We start from the raw sequence: 19,387 nt of genomic DNA, 5'->3' as shown, positions 1-19,387 counted from the left end.
TGCCGAGCGAGCGCGAGCGAGCGAACGTGACCCCACGGATGATCGTGCCTCTCAGGCGACGGCCACGGGGCGTGCGGGGACCCCGGGGTGCCGCCGCACGGCTCCCGGCGAGGCGGTGCCTTCCGGACGGAGAGCGTGGTGAGCTTCTCGTGCGACGACGGCTACGTCCTGCGCGGCTCGGAGCGCCGCTCGTGCCTCGCCAACGGCAGCTGGTCGGGGACGCAGCCAGACTGCAGAGGTGCGGGCGAGAATATAAAGCACGGGCGGTAAACACCAGCGCCGTACGCGACGCCCCGAGGAGTCGGGAATTCCTACTTTAAACAACAACAAAGCGGTGACGTCGGTGTTAGCCAAAACAGAGGCGATCGGCCAAATGCATTTCTTCGCGCGGTCCTGAGCACGTGGCAAACGGCACGGCACGCGAACAATTTCAGTGTGCGCTCTCCTTCAGCGATCGTGAGGGCAGCCGTCGTTTTCGCCACCAAATTGTCTGCGATGTCACCGCAGCGCTTGTGCCAGGCTAGCTGCGCTTTTGAGGCCATGTCAGAATCAATCATCTTTATTTAGACCGGCGGAATCCGATGAGCTGTGAAGCTCTTTATTTCACAGATGTCCAGGAGACATCTGTGAAGTGTGGAGGGTGCTTGCTCGCAGGAGGTCACGTGACAGACCCAGGTGTTACGGGTTAACTGATGGCGATGACTGGCGGGTTGCACCACCCGTGTTCCCCACTGTGCCCTCTTGTTGTGCCACCCTCCCGTACCGCATCAGCTCGCCTGGAGGAGTTCACTGATGAGACATGCGAGTGAACTGTGATATGAAGCCATTAACTAAAAGCAGTGAATACTGATCTCATCACCAGCCCTGCCCTCCCCCCCTCACAAACTAACACTACCCAGTGTGGTGAAATATGGTCAAACGACCGCCATGAGACTGAAATTGCGTGGGGAGACCTTCAACCATAGATGGATTACTAATGGTGAATTAAGGATGGCTGGGAAATAAATATATACGTCCAAATAGTTTTATTAAAAGTGCGGAGTTTCGTGAACATTACTTTCATAATCGGCGTGGCACTGTAACTGGTGTGTATGTGCGCGCGTGTGTGTCTGTGCGCATGTGTATACGCGCGTGTGTGTGCTTGTTGTGTGTGTGTGCATGTGTGCGTGCATGTGTATGCGCATGTATGTGTGCGTGTGTCTGTGCGTGTGTACGCGTGTGTGTGTCTGTGCGCATGTACGTGCGTGCGTGACCCCAGCGGTGTCGTGCGGGAATCCGGGCATCCCCATGAGCGGCGTGATGGCGAGCTGGGCCGGCGCGGTGTTCCCCGACTCGGTGACGTACGCGTGCCGGGACGGCTTCCGCATGCTGGGTCAGCGCACGCGCCACTGCTCCGCCAACGGCACGTGGAGCGGCAGCCTCCCCAGCTGCATCGGTAACAAGCACAAAGATCCCTCGTGTAGCCCGAACAGACTTTTGGGGCAAATGCTGTTAGCGAGTAACACCTGTGAAGGCCGGCACGGCACACAAGGGGGTGGGTGGCCAGCACCGCGCCCGACCTCCAATGTCTCTCTAGTGGCGATGTTTTTACTTCATCGGTAACGCACGGGCGTACGCACACACGCACGGCGGCGTAAACCCGCGTACGCTTTCACGGCCGTGCTGGGTGGCTCTCCGGTGGCTCTCTGGTGCGTTTTCAGAATTTATTTTCTGCTCCTCGTTGGGGACGCCGAGAGGCTGAAACTGACGCGGTGTACGCAGCTGCAGCTCGGGATTCTGCCACACGTCCCTGCGTAGATGTGCGCATCGCAGGGATAACTAACGATGGCTCTATGTTTGCTTTGCTTTACGTGTTAGTCATTACCTGTGGCGATCCTGGAACGCCGGCTAACGCGGTACGGACAGGCGTGGACTTCACCTTTGGCCATAACGTCACTTACCGGTGTCACCCGGGCTACACCATGGAGCCCACAACTCAAAGCCAACGTGTTTGCACCAAGGAAGGCGTCTGGTCTGGAAATCTGCCTCTGTGTAAAAGTAAGTTTTTTACATTGTTGACATTTCCGTGTGGGAGATGGACTGTTATCATCTCAGCCATATAGCGTCATTCATGTTAACAGCATCCCATAACGCGTGCTCTCTTCACCAACCCGCACCGACCAGCGTGGTGAGGTACGGTCAAATCCACCCGCGCCCCCAACCCCACCCACCCATGACTGATCGCGCACCCAAATCGAACGGTGTGCCGTTGCACGTGAAGTCATCCGGTGCCAGGAGCCGCCGCTCGTGATGCACGGGAGGCGGGAGAGCGGCGACTTCACCTGGGGCTCGGTGGTCGCCTACGGCTGCCTCGCGGGCTACCAGCTCTCGCACAGCGCCACGCTGTTCTGCGAGGGCCGCGGGGAGTGGACCGGGGAGCTCCCTCAGTGCCTCCGTGAGTCCCGGCGCCGCCACGCCGCCCCCGCGAGCTTCACCGCCGTTTGTTTTCATTGCCCCCCCCCCACGCCGGCTCACGACCGATGAATTAGGCGCAGCGGTATTTAGTGACGCGGTTGTTTAAGTTTTGCTGCAAATCTTTAGAGATTTTCAACACGTTCGTTGAGCGTTAGCAGATAATGCGGTGGCGTGTAGAGGGGGGCATTGTGGATGATGATGCCCTCCCGTGACCCACCCCGGCCTTTTACGTGAGCCCGTGCGTAGGTCTTGTTCCGTGGGCGCCCGCGCAGCGAGTGCACCTACTGCCACCTTGTGGCAACATCCAGAAAATAAAAACATTGCAGTGAGAAGGACCCCCACGGTCGTGCCCATTTGGGGGTCTGCAACCAAAATAACAAGATACTTTTTTTTCGAATTCAGAGCGCGCAATGCCCGTGGTGAATACTCGACGGTGGTCCTGGATAAATAACATCATGAAGTCAGTCCTTGAAGAGATGCGTGTGGCGTCCGGAGCCGCAGGTTGCCGACCCCCATGATCATGCCCCATTCACATTCTAAAAAATGTATCAAACAAAAATCTAACGGGACGTAAAAACTTACGTGAGTAATTTTAAGAAGTGCCCGGCTGCAGGGTGATGCGCAGCTCAAAAACCTCCGGCTGTGAAAAGGGGGCCAGCCGCCTCTTCCCAGCAGCGCCACGGGTCGACGAGCACGGTTGGCTACGTACGGTGCGAAAGAAGTTCAGCAGGACATACGTACGTTGAGTCGCCGCCGCCACCTCACAAAGCGGGAAACTAAGACGAGATGTTTCACATCGGAAAGCCGTTACGGGTTTGTGACTTTGTCCCTGCCTTCTCTGTGCCACGTAGGGGCAGAGATGAATGTGAAGCCGGAGAGTTAGTTGCATGGAGGTCGACGCAGAAAGAGACAGAGAGAGACAGGGGCAGAAACGGAAACTCTGAATGGCAAAGGCAGTGAAGCACAGAGACACGCAGATACAAATGTAGGAAGATACATCGGTAGACAGAAATAAAGAGGAGAGAACGATATAAATAGACAAGCATGAATAGACATGCATAAATAGACAGGGAGGCAAACATCAGCTGAGGGAATGAAAGGCATTATCGACATATAGCACGTAGAGATCGACTCTAAGGTGGACATAGAGATCAGTACAGAGAGGCAGACAGGGAAACGACACCCTTGGAGATGAACAGACAGAGATGATACTTACCCATGTATCGATTGTTCAATTTAAATGTTCCGTTTCATTGAGGCACTAGTGCTGTGTGTTGTTGTCTTGGTGTTGTCTGGGACTGTTGTTGTTTTGCTGCCTTGCCCAAGCTTGCAATTTGTGTTGACAAATCGGCAGGAATTTTTGTACTTATATACTATATTTATTCATGTTGTGACTTGCTTACCCTTTCCTCGACTTTGCACTCCTATCGTGTTGTTGTACTGTTTGTTATTGTAACCTGCGGACCTGCCCTGGCGCTGGCCTTCCACCCCCTCGTGTGCCGTGCCGGCCTTCATAGGTGCTCGCTAACAGCACTTTCCTCAATAGTCTGTTAAGGCTATGGGGGGATCTTTGTATGTAAATGGTTGTGTGTACGGCCGTTAGCGTTTGTCCGGCAGTGCAGTATTTTGTACACTGCACCTTGAACCCCACAACTTAAGTTGGGCCGTTAGCCGCAGCATACATCAGTAGCGAAACATGCTTTTACATTATTTGGCTGCTATACATGTCCAAATGACAAGCCACTTCGTCATTTGTGGCCATGTCATTCTGATAAAGAGCGATATAGCTCAGTGGGCCTTACCTGATAAAATAAAAAATTATTTATAGTGGTTTTCTGAACTGATTGTTCTGAAACCACTATATTTAGATTACTGAAAACTATGAACTTGATACTTAGATGCGCGGTGTTCACACCAGGGTTTGCACAGAAGTTGTTAGATGAGACATGGGAAGCTTCGTCGTAGTGATAATAAGATCTGGGCGACTCATAATCCAATTCAAGTCGAGTTTGTTTTCCCACATATACGGAATTCTGGAGTTACCCGGAATTACGAATGGAATAGTCTTCAGCCCGATTCATCGCGCATGAAGGGTGCCACCCAAATCCGCAAAGAAATATCCTGCAGCCAATTTAAGGCGAAGCCACCCCTAGAGAATATGCAGAACGCGTTATGACACCGCACTGCCGCTAATGTTTGCCGTGGCTGTAAATTAAACCGAAGTCGCCAGGTTCGTACCGCAGTTTGTGAATCACTGCACCACCACCCTAACCCTAACCCACACGTGCTCGGAGAGCAAAGGCAGTGGATTGAATAAGGGCGTCAATTTAGTATTATTATCTATGCATGTACGTTGAACCTCTTTCGCACCATACATAGTTCTAAAGGCTGCTCCGACAGGATGCCGAGATCACTATCCAAAGCGCACCTCCGATTAGCACGGTTTGCTACGTACGGTGTGAAAGAAGTTCAACATTACATATACAGACAGACAAAATGAAGACTTTACCCTCTTGTTGATTAAAACATTTTTTTATTTACAGCCGTGTCTCATTACACTGTTGGGGAAACGCCTCGCAAGTGTTTATCAGGCATGGGGTTCGTTTGATGATACATCACCGCTTCATATGAACGTACTATCCGCCTCATTCCCATATCACCTCGCTGGGCAGTTTGCCGACTCCGCCTTCGATGGCAAGGGGCCCGGGAGCCATCCGGATATCACTCACCGATAACTGATGCTAGCCTTGGCCAGGAATCTAATTTAGGTCACTGGGTTCATGGGGCAGTGCTGGTGGCCCACTCCCATCCACCTGCCTCGTAGAAGTATACGCAGTGTGTGAGTTTGTCTGTTTACGTGCGTGTCTGTGTGTCTGTGTCTCTGTTTACGTGCATGTCTGTGTGTCTGTGTGTCTGTGAAGATATGGGGAGCAGTGGTGTAGTGATTAGGGCGCTGCGCTGTGAACCCGGTGACCCGAGTTAGATTCCCACTCACGCCCAACACCAGTGACGATTATTTTAACCTGTCCTGGGCCTCCCCTACGTCGACTCAGCCTCAAATAAGTACCTAGTGCGGTGTGTAAACATCGCCACTGGTGAGACAAAGGCGGTCGGGGGTGGTGCTGGCCACCCATCCCCTCGTGTGCCGTGCTGGTCTTCATAGGTGCTCGCGAACAGCACTTGCCCCAACAGTTTGTGAAGGCTAGACGGGGGGATGTTTGTCTTTGTTGACATTCATTGCCACACGTTGGACACGAGTGTGGCCACAGCGAGGGAGCAGACTCTCTCGGGGTGAAGGCAAAACACGCTGGCCACTATGCACGGCCGTTCGCATCGGTCTTGTGTAGCTTTAAACAAAACATATATACACACATGTAAGAATAAGGCTGCTAACTGATGAAAGATACACGGCATTTTTTTATGGTTTAAATTATGTTAGAAAAGAGCTAATTTTGTTTGCAGTATTCTCTTTTTTAATGTTTAACATCTTTGAGAATAATGACACAATTTAATCGCCTGCGGAAGCCCCGCAGTCATATATCATTGAGGCTCCTGCGCTCTATCAATTCAGGTGTTTTGTTTTTACTCAATTGCCGATTCACAGGCCCAAAGGCCCAAAAACGCCAAATGGCCAGCAACAGATGGCACTCTTAGAGTTGTGATTGATACAAAAAATAGTTAACACGACTCTTGATATTGAGCGAGGTAATGAGAACTTGGTATAAGAGACGACGATGGGAGGAGGTGGCGGTTCCAAAGTGGAGCGGTGCGAGGGGAGAGGCAGAAAGAGAAGTGAGGTGACCTGCGGTGTGGTGAGTGAGTGAGTTGTGGGCGAGTGAGCGTGGGCGAGTGGGTGAGTGAGCGTGGTGAGTGGGTGAGTGAGCGTGGTGAGTGGGAGAGTGAGCGCGGTGAGTGGGCGAGTGAGCGCGGTGAGTGGGCGAGTGAGCGCGGTGAGCATGGGGAGTGAGCGCGGTGAGTGGGAGAGTGAGCGCGGTGAGTGGGAGAGTGAGCGCGGTGAGTGGGCGAGTGAGCGCGGTGAGTGGGCGAGTGAGCGCGGTGAGTGGGCGAGTGAGCGCGGTGAGTGGGAGAGTGAGCGCGGTGAGTGGGCGAGTGAGCGCGGTGAGTGGGCGAGTGAGCGGGGTGAGTGGGCGAGTGAGCGCGGTGAGTGGGCGAGTGAGCGCGGTGAGTGGGCGAGTGAGCGCGGTGAGTGGGAGAGTGAGCGCGGTGAGTGGGAGAGTGAGCGCGGTGAGTGGGAGAGTGAGCGCGGTGAGTGGGCGAGTGAGCGCGGTGAGTGGGCGAGTGAGCGCGGTGAGTGGGCGAGTGAGCGCGGTGAGTGGGAGAGTGAGCGCGGTGAGTGGGAGAGTGAGCGCGGTGAGTGGGCGAGTGAGCGCGGTGAGTGGGAGAGTGAGCGCGGTGAGTGGGCGAGTGAGCGCGGTGAGTGGGCGAGTGAGCGCGGTGAGTGGGCGAGTGAGCGCGGTGAGTGGGCGAGTGAGCGCGGTGAGTGGGAGAGTGAGCGCGGTGAGTGGGAGAGTGAGCGCGGTGAGTGGGCGAGTGAGCGCGGTGAGTGGGCGAGTGAGCGCGGTGAGTGGGCGAGTGAGCGCGGTGAGTGGGAGAGTGAGCGCGGTGAGTGGGAGAGTGAGCGCGGTGAGTGGGAGAGTGAGCGCGGTGAGTGGGAGAGTGAGCGCGGTGAGTGGGAGAGTGAGCGCGGTGAGTGGGAGAGTGAGCGCGGTGAGTGGGAGAGTGAGCGCGGTGAGTGGGAGAGTGAGCGCGGTGAGTGGGCGAGTGAGCGCGGTGAGTGGGCGAGTGAGCGCGGTGAGTGGGAGAGTGAGCGCGGTGAGTGGGCGAGTGAGCGCGGTGAGTGGGCGAGTGAGCGCGGTGAGTGGGCGAGTGAGCGCGGTGAGTGGGCGAGTGAGCGCGGTGAGTGGGCGAGTGAGCGCGGTGAGTGGGAGAGTGAGCGCGGTGAGTGGGCGAGTGAGCGCGGTGAGTGGGAGAGTGAGCGCGGTGAGTGGGAGAGTGAGCGCGGTGAGTGGGTGAGTGAGCGCGGTAATGGGAGAGTGAGCGCGGTGAGTGGGAGAGTGAGCGCGGTGAGTGGGAGAGTGAGCGCGGTGAGTGGGCGAGTGAGCGCGGTGAGTGGGAGAGTGAGCGCGGTGAGTGGGCGAGTGAGCATGGTGAGTGGGAGAGTGAGCGCGGTGAGTGGGCGAGTGAGCGCGGTGAGTGGGCGAGTGAGCGCGGTGAGTGGGCGAGTGAGCGCGGTGAGTGGGAGAGTGAGCGCGGTGAGTGGGCGAGTGAGCGCGGGGAGTGGGCGAGTGAGCGCAGTGAGCGTGGGGAGTGTTTGTGCCCTGTATTTCCACAGTTGGCACAGTAGGGGGCACAGCTGGTGCATCTGCCAGTCATCTCAGTTACCTGGGTCTGTGCCGTGACCTCCTGTCAGCAGTGAGCCTTCGACACTTCACGTGGCCTCAAAGTGCACCTGGCCTCGCACAGGCGCCACGTCACTGCCACTTGGCGGCGAATGCCGAGTGTTGTGTTGCGTGTGCTCCGTATTGTGGTGAGCGGTCGCGGTTGGGTGACACTGAGCCCCATCAACATGAGCGGATGAAATATATGGATGGTACGTGTGTGTCCAAACAAATGTGCCATTCATTTCGACAGCCATGTTCTGCGGAGACCCAGGCGTCCCCGCCAACGGCGAGCGACAAGGCAGGAGTTTCACCTTCCAGTCGGAGGTCTCCTTCACGTGCGCCTCTCCGCTGGTGCTGGTCGGCTCTGCCAAGCGCGTGTGCATGGCCAGCGGGATGTGGAGCGGCACTCAGCCGCGTTGCATCGGTGCGTCCCGCCCCCTCTCTCCCTCCCTCCACACGCTCACTCACCCACTCGCCACACTCACTCTCCCAACCGCTCACTCACTCACCACACTGCGGGTCACCTCACTTCCCCTTCTGCCTCTTTCCCTCGGACCGCTCCACTTTGGCATTGCCTCCTCCCATCGTCGTCTCTTTTCCCACCCTGGGGGCATTGCGAGCAGAGGCCGTTGTTGACAGATGCAGCCACGTGGGCTTCACTTTACCAGCTTCAAATCCCTAATTGAGACGCATGGCTCTTTTGGGAACGGAAAACCTTGCAGGAAATGTTTCAAAGGACAAATAGAGACTGGAGCCGCATGGAGTGGAGTTGACTACAAACTACCGCAGTTTAATTATTTAAAGTGGAATTCAACACCATTTGAATTAGTGAATTGCCCACGTGCGACTACGTCTGAAGATTCTGTACACAAGGTAGTCGTGTCGCATCACTGCTGTGGCCTCCGTCAGTGGACACCCAACCTTGGCCAGCCTTTGGGTGGTGTCCCCAGAACAGCTGATTCATTCCATAATGTTAGTCCATTGGAGGTGTTCCCACTTCTCCCTGTTCCCTCTCCTCCACCTTTGTAGGGTGGTGGTCGTTACTGATGTCGTAGCTCTGCTTTTCTGGATTTCACGGACCGTCGTCGGCTGTGATCACTAATTTATTCTTGTTATCGCTGCTCGCACTCGACTGAATCGATCTTTTGGTGCGGCCTACGAGATGCGCAGTGGCCCTCTGAAGCATCTCATTTCCATCACTGGGATATTTCTCGCATATTTGCTGTAATTGTCCGAGTTTCAGATCCATACAGGAAAACCGATGAGACTCCTGCTCCCACGATTCCGACCCCAGTGACTATTTCAGACGTTCTTGGCTATCCAGATCGGGTTAAGTTTGGACGGCGACAGCTTTTGCCTTTGCGGCACTTGACTTTCTTTCTTCCAGGGATTTTCCATCGTTGACGATCGTCAATCCAAGGTAGTTAAATGTCCCCTCGTCATAGTGGCCCGTCCACCTGTGTACCTGGAATGTACGTACATATGTTGAACCTCCATCGCACTGTGCATAGCCACCCGCGCTAATCGTAGGTGCGAACCCTCCTGGCGCAGAGGCCTACCTGAGGCTCATGGAAGGCAGGGGGGACGGCTTACCTCCCTCGTGGCGTACGATTCCGAGAAGCCGACCCAGCAGCTTAATAAATGCGTGCGTGTTGTGAGATAGTGGTGGGGAGAGGAGGAATGAGGGATATTATTTGAAGTGAAGGAGGAAGCTCGGGGGAGAGCAAAATCCCGATGATTTCTCTGCTGATCAAGACAACGGGACAGAGGGAAATGGCCACCCACAGGCAGAGGAGAAGTGCGAGACCTCAAGCCTGCGCCTGAGGAGAGGGAGATGGAGCTGCCAGTGAGGTAGACAGAGGGAGTTTGACGTCAGTTTGATCCCGTATTTCACGACAAAGTGTTTCTTTGTGTTGGCACGTGCCACAATGGAAACGACAGGCGTTATTATGTACATCATGGGACCTTTTTGCCAGTATCAAAGTATGAAAAATCTATATGATATTTTTGATAAGTGCTGCTCACCCCGAGCTATAAATGCTCTGATACGTGCATTGTCTTTGTTTGTGACGAATTGGCACGTTCTGTTTACGTGACAACCCTCACTAGTTGGCTGTCGGGTGGTGGCGGGTTTTAACGACACATTTATATATTAGCGCGATCTAACCCAAAACAAAAATTCAAACTCTTATGGATGATATTGGTCGGGAAAGCCTTCGTGTTAAAATGAAGAGAGAGTATCACGACTCGCCGTATGTTGATTTTGACTCAAAATAAAATAAACCCTTGCCCTGTTGGAGGTTGAGCTCAAATGCAAAGGTATAAGGAGGGTGTCTTGGAAAGCGGAAACAATATTTGCTTCTGTCTGCAAAACCGTGTCCTCTTGTTACAGAAGCATCTCGCACGACCTGCACCAACCCTGGCACACCGCACAACGGATTCCAGAACTTCTCCCTGGGATATCAGGCAATGTCTACACCAGCGATCTTCTTCCCCCATGCTGTATTTATCCAACTGCCGCATCGGCTGCCGCGGTGTAACGCGTTCGCACCCCTCAGACCTGCAATCCAGAGGTCGCGGGTTCAATCTCCTGGCTCGGCAGTTGAAACAACGTTGCAAGCTTCTTAAATCATCCCTCCCCCCCTCATCTCTGTCCACCCGGCAATGTAAACGGCTTCACCGCAGTGACGTGCGCAGCCCACATTGAGCCGTGGTGCCCGATGATGGCGAGATGTTAACTCCCTCGCCTAGTAGACGGGAGATCGTGGGTTCGATCCCGAACCTGCCGCCTGCTATATATTTGGAGTTTGCGTGTCTCTCTCCCCGTGGTCGCATGGATTTTTCTCCAGGTCCTCCGGTTTTCCCCTCCACATTTAGAATAGACGTCACTTGTTTAGAGTATTTGACCACCGCTATAAATGTCCACCACTATAAAAGCCGCTTCGGTGAGCTGTCATTTGTGATGGCTGGGTCGCTTCTCAAAAAAGTCCTACATAGCGCAATGTGCCTTACCTGGTAAAATAAAAAAAATAGTTTAGTTTTTTTTAGTAAAGCATGGGTACTCCCACCTTTGGCTAGTTGCCCAGAGCTCGATCGAGTGCAGGCCCCCTCTGCGAGCCCGTGGCGTGAAAAATAAAACAATTTCTGTGCTGCGCCTTTTCTCCCCCTCCTGCTTCAATAGGCTTTGTCTGCTCTGTTTCCCGTTTTTGTTTTTCCTTACAAACACGACGCCAGGTTGGGAGCACCGTGGCGTTCGAGTGCAAGAAGGGGTTCCACATCCAGGGGTCAACTACTCGGACCTGCCTCCCCGACCTCACGTGGAATGGCCTCCAGCCCGAGTGTGTCGGTACGTTCCTCGCCACTGTGGCCTCGTGCCCAGCACGCAAGTCCTGCCACCGGTCTGACGACGCACAAGGGGGCCCGCTCGGCAGCGTTCGAAAGCTCTCGGCCTCGCGCAGACCGCTGGCTCAAGAGGGCTAAACGCAAAACATTAGCTGGGCACACTCACCCAGTCGCTCACCTAGTCACTCACCCGGTTACTCACTCGGTCACCCACCCGGTCACTTACCCAGTCACTTGCTCATTCCCTCAGTCATTTGGACCACTGCCGGCTCCACGAGTTGGGGAAAATGTGGCCGTAACCAACAACGGGCAGCAGTGACACAAGACTTAACTATAGACCACTTGCACCCTCATTGGGACTTATCTGTTACGGTCATCAGTGCTTGCTGTGTGATGTGTTTTTAACGTTTCAGGTTTCTCATTATTTACAGATTTTTATATCGGTCCTAAAACAAACAAAGAGGAACAGTGCCTGCTAATGCATGCGTTCCGTAAAGGCTTCCAACGTGCGATTGTCCTCGGTAATGACCGTGCCGCCGGTTGACTTGCGATCGTGACGTTACCTTCCGAGCCCCAAACGAGGTGACGTCGCGCGTCGTGAGGTCAGGGGGCAGGCGGAACGAACCGTGGGAGACATTTGCCAATCTGCTCGGGTCCGACGAACGGTCGCATCAGGGACATCGGGCTCGCCGCATTTACAGTCACGGCCTCGCCGCAAAATTCCCGTGGCCTCGCTGCCGATCGATGTTTCACTCCCAACGTTGCATTCTACAGTTTCAGAACCAGAATCAGTTTATTCACGCCATAGGATTCCGACGAGCTACGACACTTTTTTTTTTTACACAGTCGTCCACTTTGACATCAGGAGCAGAGCAAACGCCGACCAGGAGCGGCAACGGCGCCCGTTGCGCGTTTTTCCAACGCCGAATAGCACGCGCGAATTTGCCCACCCCGGCCTCTTTTTGGAGGTGGCCAGCGAACCGACGACCTTTGTCGGCGCGCGTTTTTCAGCGCACAGATGCAGCCAGCCGGAGACTCCAGCCTACGCTGACGTCCGGGCGCAGGACGTCGCGCAGCTGGGCTACACGCTGCTCTACTCGTGCCAGCCCGGCTACTACCTGAACGGCGGCTCCGAGCACCGCACCTGCGACCCCGAGGGTGCCTGGTCGGGAAAGCCGCCCCTCTGTCACGGTGAGCGCCGCCCGCTCCTGCTGGGTTTGGGAGAAAGTGAGCCCCCCCCCCCCCACGCCTCAACTCCCCCCCCCCTTGCAACAACCCCCTCAACCCCCCCCCTTCAACCCCCCCCTAACCCCCTCCACCCCTCACCCCCCCCTCCCTCACCGTCCTCATCCCTCACCCATCCCCCTCAACCCACCCCTCCCCCTCAACCCTCACCCCCCTCCGCTGCCTTCACGTTATTTGTGGTCTCGCTAAAATAAATTGACACACGATCGATTGACCGTTGTGGATTTGACAGCCAGCATGGGGAAGCCTTCAACAGTAGCTTGACAGAGGGCTGAACATTTATTATAATTATTACATGGCAATTGTATAATACTGTAGTCATATACAGCACGGTTGGCTACGTATGGTGCAAACGAAGTTCAACGTGCGTATATGAGCGTGTATACGTCCAGCATCGGGAGACCACATACTTGGAGAGTCTTGTCATTCTAAAACTTGTATTTGTTGTTTATATATAGTGAGTGTCGCTGCCTTCTAGGATCACCACTTGATATTGGCAGACTCCTCGGATCTGCCTGTCTCTGCCGCCAATAGCTCGTCACCCTGCCTCAGTGGGGCCGTGTGATACTCGTGCTGCTTGGGAAAATATTTGACAACCACCATCCTGCCGACTAGGTCAACAACCTCCAGATTTCCTCTCTCCCAGATCGTGCTTCTGAGCTTTCAGATAGCCTCGCTGGCTGAAGTTTTATCTGAGACAGATCCAGAAACATTGGTTAATGACTGGGGAAGGTCTAAGCCATTTCACCAGCTCTTCTTAACGGTCTCCTCTTGGAAACATTCTGACATCGGTGACAGAATGACACATTTACCGATCACCTGAATATGCATGTGTCATGTTGCAAACACATCTTGCAGAACTCAAGAAAGGATACCACCAGCCACACTGACTTTGCATTGACAAACCTCCACATCTTGCCAGAATGTGTCAGCTAATGATGACGCCTTCTTTCGTTTTTGGTACAGCCTCTGGTCCTCGCACCTGATTGGCTCACAAGTGACGACACCACATGTGTAGTGGATTAACTTGTGACATGGACGACGTAGTCGAGGCACAACGTTTATTATAACTTTGTATTCAATACAGGGCGACGTATACAACACTTGATGGGGTAGCGGCCCCTTCACCCGTCCTGAACAGGGAAGACCCCGAGCACTATCCCCGGCTGGTCTGCTCCCAGGTCCTCCGCTAAGAGTGCTAGGGGAGGCTATCTGATCCAACCCTGGTCAAGCACGGATCCCGGCACCCAGCTAACCAGGCCGTGCTCTTACAAGAGCATCGGCTCTGAGGCTCTCAGAGCCGCGCCTCTGGCTTGCCCTGCCCGGCCCTGAGAAGGACAGCGAGCCAGGGGAGTTCCAGGGCCTATCTGCCGGTCTTCCGTCTTCACTGGTTCAGCTTGTATACTCGACCACGATCCCTCTGGCTCCCCGCCTTTTATACCAATTTCCCCCGAGGGGAGGGGCTATGGGAGATCCCAGCGACCACCCACAGCCCCCAGGGTTAACCGTTGCGGACGTGGATGTAGACACCCCTGTGTGTGGGTGTAGACACCCCTGTGTGTTTGTCCGCTTCCTCTCCCATAACACCCCTACACATGTACCCCTCTAATTAAGGCCGAAACAGGAGGATTTCTCCACAACTCTGGCTGTCGCCTGATGATGCTGGTTGTTGTGATTACTGGTGACACGTCACGGTACTCGAATTGTAAACGTTGTAGTGGGTTTACTCTCCAACACACGACCGGTGTGCTGAACTAGCAACTAAGTGGCACGTTTGTTCACGTGACAAACCTTACTTATTGGCTGTGTCGAGCGGTTGCGGGTTTAACGACACATTTATATTTACGCGATCTAACCCCAAAAAACCCTCTTGTGGATAATATTGGCTGAGAACGCCTCTTCTGCGTTAAACTGCATATTTGGTGAAATCGGCTCACGGGGAGGTGACAGGTGGATTATTACACCGTGGGCCCGCGAGAGATGGTGGCGGCCTTGAGCCAGCAGTGGATCGACCGTGGATGATGATGAAACGGACGCGTTTATAAGCAACGGGCGGTGGTGCGGGGGCAGTGCAGGCTGAGGGCTCACCACCGCAGGATGCTGCTCGTGACCGATGGATTGTGTTCGGGGCACTAGCCCGCAAACCGCACTTCTGCACCCCGCCACGCACACGCGTGACTGCACGCGGTATTCCCGACTGCACGTTCCCGGATGCACATTCCCGGCTGCACTTTCCCCCGCAAATCAGGCCGCAACTTTCTAGCGCAGATCGTAAAATTCGAGTCGCAGCTGCAGGATTAAAGCAAAAATAATAATTTACTTTTGTAACGTCAAAAAAACCAGTGCCGACGTTAATGTACATGTCAACTAGGGAATTACATGTTAAGAACAATTCTGAATATGTAATGTGCCAGTTCGCAATATTTCCCAGCGAGAATAATATCTCAGTGTTAATTTGCATATTTTAGTTTTTTTTTCTTCTGCAAAAAAAGTCTGTGTGTAATTGAGATGCAATTCGCCTGTCTCCGAGCCCATGGCTCCCGGTTGACTGAGACACTCGTGTAGGCGGTTGTGTCACAGTACATTGAGGCCACCTCACCGCAGTTGATGTGCAATGATAGCGCGCTCACTTCTGGCAGCTTAGCTGCCTCCCTTCCAATTACCGAGGCGTTTGAGCCTTTGAGGTACGATTAGCGTGCTGCGCAGTGCAACTGCGACGTGATGATGGCGATGACGATGATGAAGCGTGTTTTTTTTGTTCACGATTGCAATGAGGTCATTGTTTCTTGTTTGCAGCTGGAATAAAGCAGAAGGAGAAGACGAGCGTGTCTCTACTTGGGACGACTGGATTCAAGCCGGCGGGTGATTGTCAGCATGCTCTCTGGCCTCGTTACGTTCATCCCGAAATGTATTCACATTTGTCCGTGTGGGTTTTCTATCTCTTCTTTCTGAGAGTATGGAGTCATAATAATAATTAATAATTACATGTATATAGCGACTTTTCATCAAGGATCTCAAAGCCCTCTACAGGACGCAGCAACAGCAGAAAAACTCGGCATGAAAATCATGATATTATAAATACATTTTAATAATCCATTTACAAAATGACCTAAAAGTTGAATAAGCTGCAGGGTATATAAATGGGTTTTAAGACGCATTTTAAACATGTCCACAGAGTCGGAGAGGTCCCTGATACCCCTTGGAAGTGTTTCATTATCTGGGGGCTACACGGGGGAAAATCTCGATCACCCATAGACAGAAGCCTCGACCTGGGAATGCAGAGAAGATCTGCAGGAAAGGTCTGCAGGGTATTCATTTAGAATTGAAATTGTGGGGAAGTCATGTCTTATGGCTTCAGTGGAGCCACACGTCAGTAAATAATTGCAGCTTAGTTTTCTTTGAAGATTAAAGCTTGTCAGTTTTAACAAGGCTGGCAATGTCAAATATACTTTAAAAAGTGATCGCAAATTAATTGTCTTTACGCGCAGAATACCTACCAGAGGTTTCTTTTTTTTATATATCGAAATATATGCAGTGTAAGGGATGTTAACTGTTCATAGTTTTGCAGATATCGCAACAGGTTATGTTGTAAGCACAGGGTACAACTCATGAAATATTCAATCACTCTCTTCCACAACATACGGAAACCCCATCACTCTCATAGTGTTCAATCACCTGTTGGAGAAGACAGCCGAGGGTTATTAGAAATCAGTGGTGGATAAATATATAAGTGGATCACCCTGCATTGAGAAATCTAGTTACACATTCGTCAGAGGTATCATTAAATCTTGACTTAAAGCTTTCGTGAATGCAGGAATTCATATTCTTTGGGTCTTTCGGAAAAGTCACGTAGATAGAAAAATAATTTTAAAAAATCCCGACGTTTTGATCGAAACACAAGGAATCATCTTCAGGTGAGAAAAAGACGATTGCTTCTGTTGCAATCGAAACGTTGTGATCTATTATTTTTTTTACCTACGTGACTTTACCGAAAGAACCAAAGAGCATACCCACACCTCCTCGTCATGCCCACACCTCCTCGTCAGAACCACACCTCCTCGTCGTAACCACAACTCCTCGTCGTAACCACAACTCCTCGTCGTAACCACAACCGCTTTGCCGTGACCTCTCACCTCCCGCGGCCACAGTGCCCGACAGCATCTTCGCCGAGAACCACACGTGGAGAGGATTCTACGACTACCTGGGGAAGAAGCAGCCACTCTCCCTGAGCGCCCCCGAGTTCAACCTGAGCAGTTTCCGCGTGAACCTCACCTTCTCGGATCGCGCCGTCGATCTCCGGCTCTCCGGTGAGTCTCCGGCGGGCCGCCCTGCAGCCCTGCCGGAGGGGAGCGGCTTTTGCGTCGCAGGGTCCACCAAGAGCCACAGGGAGGCCACACAAAAGCGTCGCGAATCGACGTTAATTCAACTGTGTAACACATTTTTTTTGTTCCTGGGTAGTAAGTGTTATTTCCTAATTGCTTATGTCTCAAAAGTACAGAAAATGGCTATTATTCCCCACAAACTTTGCTCTGTGACCAGGACAGTGATTTTTTTAAATTTACCTATTTTCCAAAACATTCCAGATAGATTCAGTGCTGAGTGAACTTGGAGCAACTTCTCGAACATTCTAGAACTTTCCAGTAATATATATAGAAGTAGAAATACAGGGGCCTTAAGCCCACCAGGTCAGTTTATTTCCAGCTGCCTAAGTGGATACATATCTGCATTTTTTTGAAATGGCATGAAGAGGATGCAAGCATCCGGCAGACGCATGTTGCTATGTCTGCAGCCAATTTATCAAGACAAGAGCGAAAAAGTACTCTGTGGAAGCATCTTCTAAGATGTTGAGGCCTACAAGGCATATTTCGCCATGCCTGTCAGGGATCAAGACAAATCCTGGGCACCTCATTTCACCTGCGAGCAATGCAAAAAAACTCTGGAAGGTAAGATGGACAATTGTTGCTCGAAATTTAATGTTATAACATTTTTAAAAATTTTAAACAAATTTTTGTTTTACAATTTTAAATGTTATTGAAAAAATATATAATATAGGAAAAATGTTGCGAGAATCTCTTACACATTAGTCATGGGTGAAATTAATTTATTTTTGTAGAATGGTACAGAGGGGAAAAGAGAGCCATGAATTTTGCTGTCCAAGAATTTGGTGGGAACCCACTGACCACTCAAGCAACTGCTACTTCTGCATGGTGGACCCTTCCAAACGTCGGACTGGCAAGAATGCACCTGCTATCACGTATCATCCATCGCTCCGGTGCTACACTGCCATGAGCTCCTTGTACCCATTCCTCCGGAGAGAGAGCAGCCGTCTTTAGAAGAGAGCAGCAAGTCAGAGAGCGAGGAAGACGTTGTAGATCCAGATGACAATTTCAGAGATGGAGCTGAGGAGAGAAACCCATACTATCCCAACCAAAAAGACCTCAACGACTTTATCAGAGATCTTGGTCTCACTAAGTCCAATGCCGAGCTTTTGACGTCTAGGCTCAAGCAGTGAAACTTATTGGATGAAAGTGTGCAAGTCGCAGATCAAAGGAAGCGTCATGAACCTTTTTGCAACTTCTTCACCCATCAAGATGGGCTCTGCTTCTGCCACAATGTGACCAGTCTGTTCGAGGCTATTGGAATCGCCTGTAACCAGAATGAGTAACGCCTCTTCATTGACAGCTCATTCAGGAGTCTCAAAGCCGTGCTGGCCATAATGGTAACAAGTACCCGTCTCTTCCCCTGGCTCATTCAGTGCACCTCAAAGAGGATTACAACAGCATCAAGACCTCGCTGGATGCCTTGAAGTATGAGTACAGCTGGGAGATCATCGGAGACTTCAAAATGGTGGTATTCCTGATGGGTCTCCAAGGCGGTTTTACCAAGTTTCCCTGCTATCTTTGCCCAATGATCCTTAATTTCGATCATTGGGGTTAGTAATAAATTAGTAATAAATCGGCATTTTGCGACCCCCACTGCCACCGTGTAGCATAGTATTACGTGCCAGGGACTCTATGAGATGATAGGACAATAGTCTGAGTCCATAATTTGCAATAAGTAACGGCAAAGCAGTTATAAGTGACTCACAGAATTGTGCGCAGTTGCGTATACAGTATACGACTTCCCTGAAGGCAAACACCTTCAGCGAGCGCGATGCCGATCACACACGGTTCGAATTCAACCCTCGATCGATGGCTGCGCCATCACCGCACACGCATCAAATGAAAAGCAACTTACTATAACAACTCCTATCATTTTTCATTGCTGGAGGCGTTGCCCCCCCTACCTGAAAATCCTGGCTCCGCCATTGCAACTACTCACTTCTAAATCTTTTGTAGTAAATTTTGTCTTACTTTAGTATAAATACATGTTAATTTTGATTCATATGTTGTTTTCTGACTTTATGTGAACGAAAAGACACAAATTCGCCCGTTTTCTCATTGAAAATAGGTAAATTTCAAAATATCACTGTCCTGGTCACAAAAGCAAAGTTTGTGGGGAATAATAGCCATTTTCTATGCTTTTTAGGCAGAAGCAATTACAAAATAACACTTACTACCCAGGAACAAAAATTGTGTTTTTTGTATGTTGCGTAATGCGTGATATCATTGGAAATAAGAGTTGCATTTTAGTTGAAACAAGGGCATGGGTTTCTTCAATCCCCCCCCCCCGACCCCTCGCCTCTGTCCACCTGGCGGTTAAAATGAACAACGCCGCAAATTGATCGGCTGGTTGTTTGTGGTGGGGTAGAGCTTGGGGGAGCGGTGGTGCAACGGTAAGCACGCTGCGCTACGAACGAGTGTTTCGCTCCACGTTTCAGAAACAACATCACGTGTTTGGGGTATTTTGCTGCTTCTGTCCATTTCCGGATGACGGCGAGCCACTTCGTAGAGCTGTCATTGGTGATGGCCGGGTCGCTTCTGACAGAGAGCTACGTAGCAGCT

The 19,387-nt window shown here is 52.0% G+C and overlaps 1 protein-coding gene across 3 annotated transcripts in view; it reads left to right on the top strand.

Annotated features, from left to right (window-relative positions):
• The window catches only part of LOC133353013 (CUB and sushi domain-containing protein 3-like), a 639,938-nt gene that overhangs the window by 609,388 nt on the left and 11,163 nt on the right, over positions 1-19,387 (top strand). For all 3 annotated transcript variants that reach the window (XM_061569078.1, XM_061569077.1, XM_061569076.1), the window contains 10 exons: positions 56-238; positions 1,259-1,435; positions 1,858-2,037; positions 2,261-2,434; positions 8,107-8,280; positions 10,249-10,322; positions 11,091-11,202; positions 12,210-12,389; positions 15,240-15,305; positions 16,592-16,750. In XM_061569078.1, the coding sequence (XP_061425062.1) occupies positions 56-238; positions 1,259-1,435; positions 1,858-2,037; positions 2,261-2,434; positions 8,107-8,280; positions 10,249-10,322; positions 11,091-11,202; positions 12,210-12,389; positions 15,240-15,305; positions 16,592-16,750 (1,479 nt within the window). The remainder of the gene's footprint in view (positions 1-55; positions 239-1,258; positions 1,436-1,857; positions 2,038-2,260; positions 2,435-8,106; positions 8,281-10,248; positions 10,323-11,090; positions 11,203-12,209; positions 12,390-15,239; positions 15,306-16,591; positions 16,751-19,387) is intronic.

Source organism: Lethenteron reissneri, chromosome 42 (genome assembly GCF_015708825.2).
Source record: "Lethenteron reissneri isolate LAM-NWPU_2019-01 chromosome 42, ASM1570882v1, whole genome shotgun sequence".
Taxonomy (NCBI): Eukaryota; Metazoa; Chordata; class Hyperoartia; order Petromyzontiformes; family Petromyzontidae; genus Lethenteron; species Lethenteron reissneri.
The sequence above is the reverse complement of the archived record's forward strand: the minus strand, read 5'-3'. Positions and strand labels throughout refer to the sequence as shown.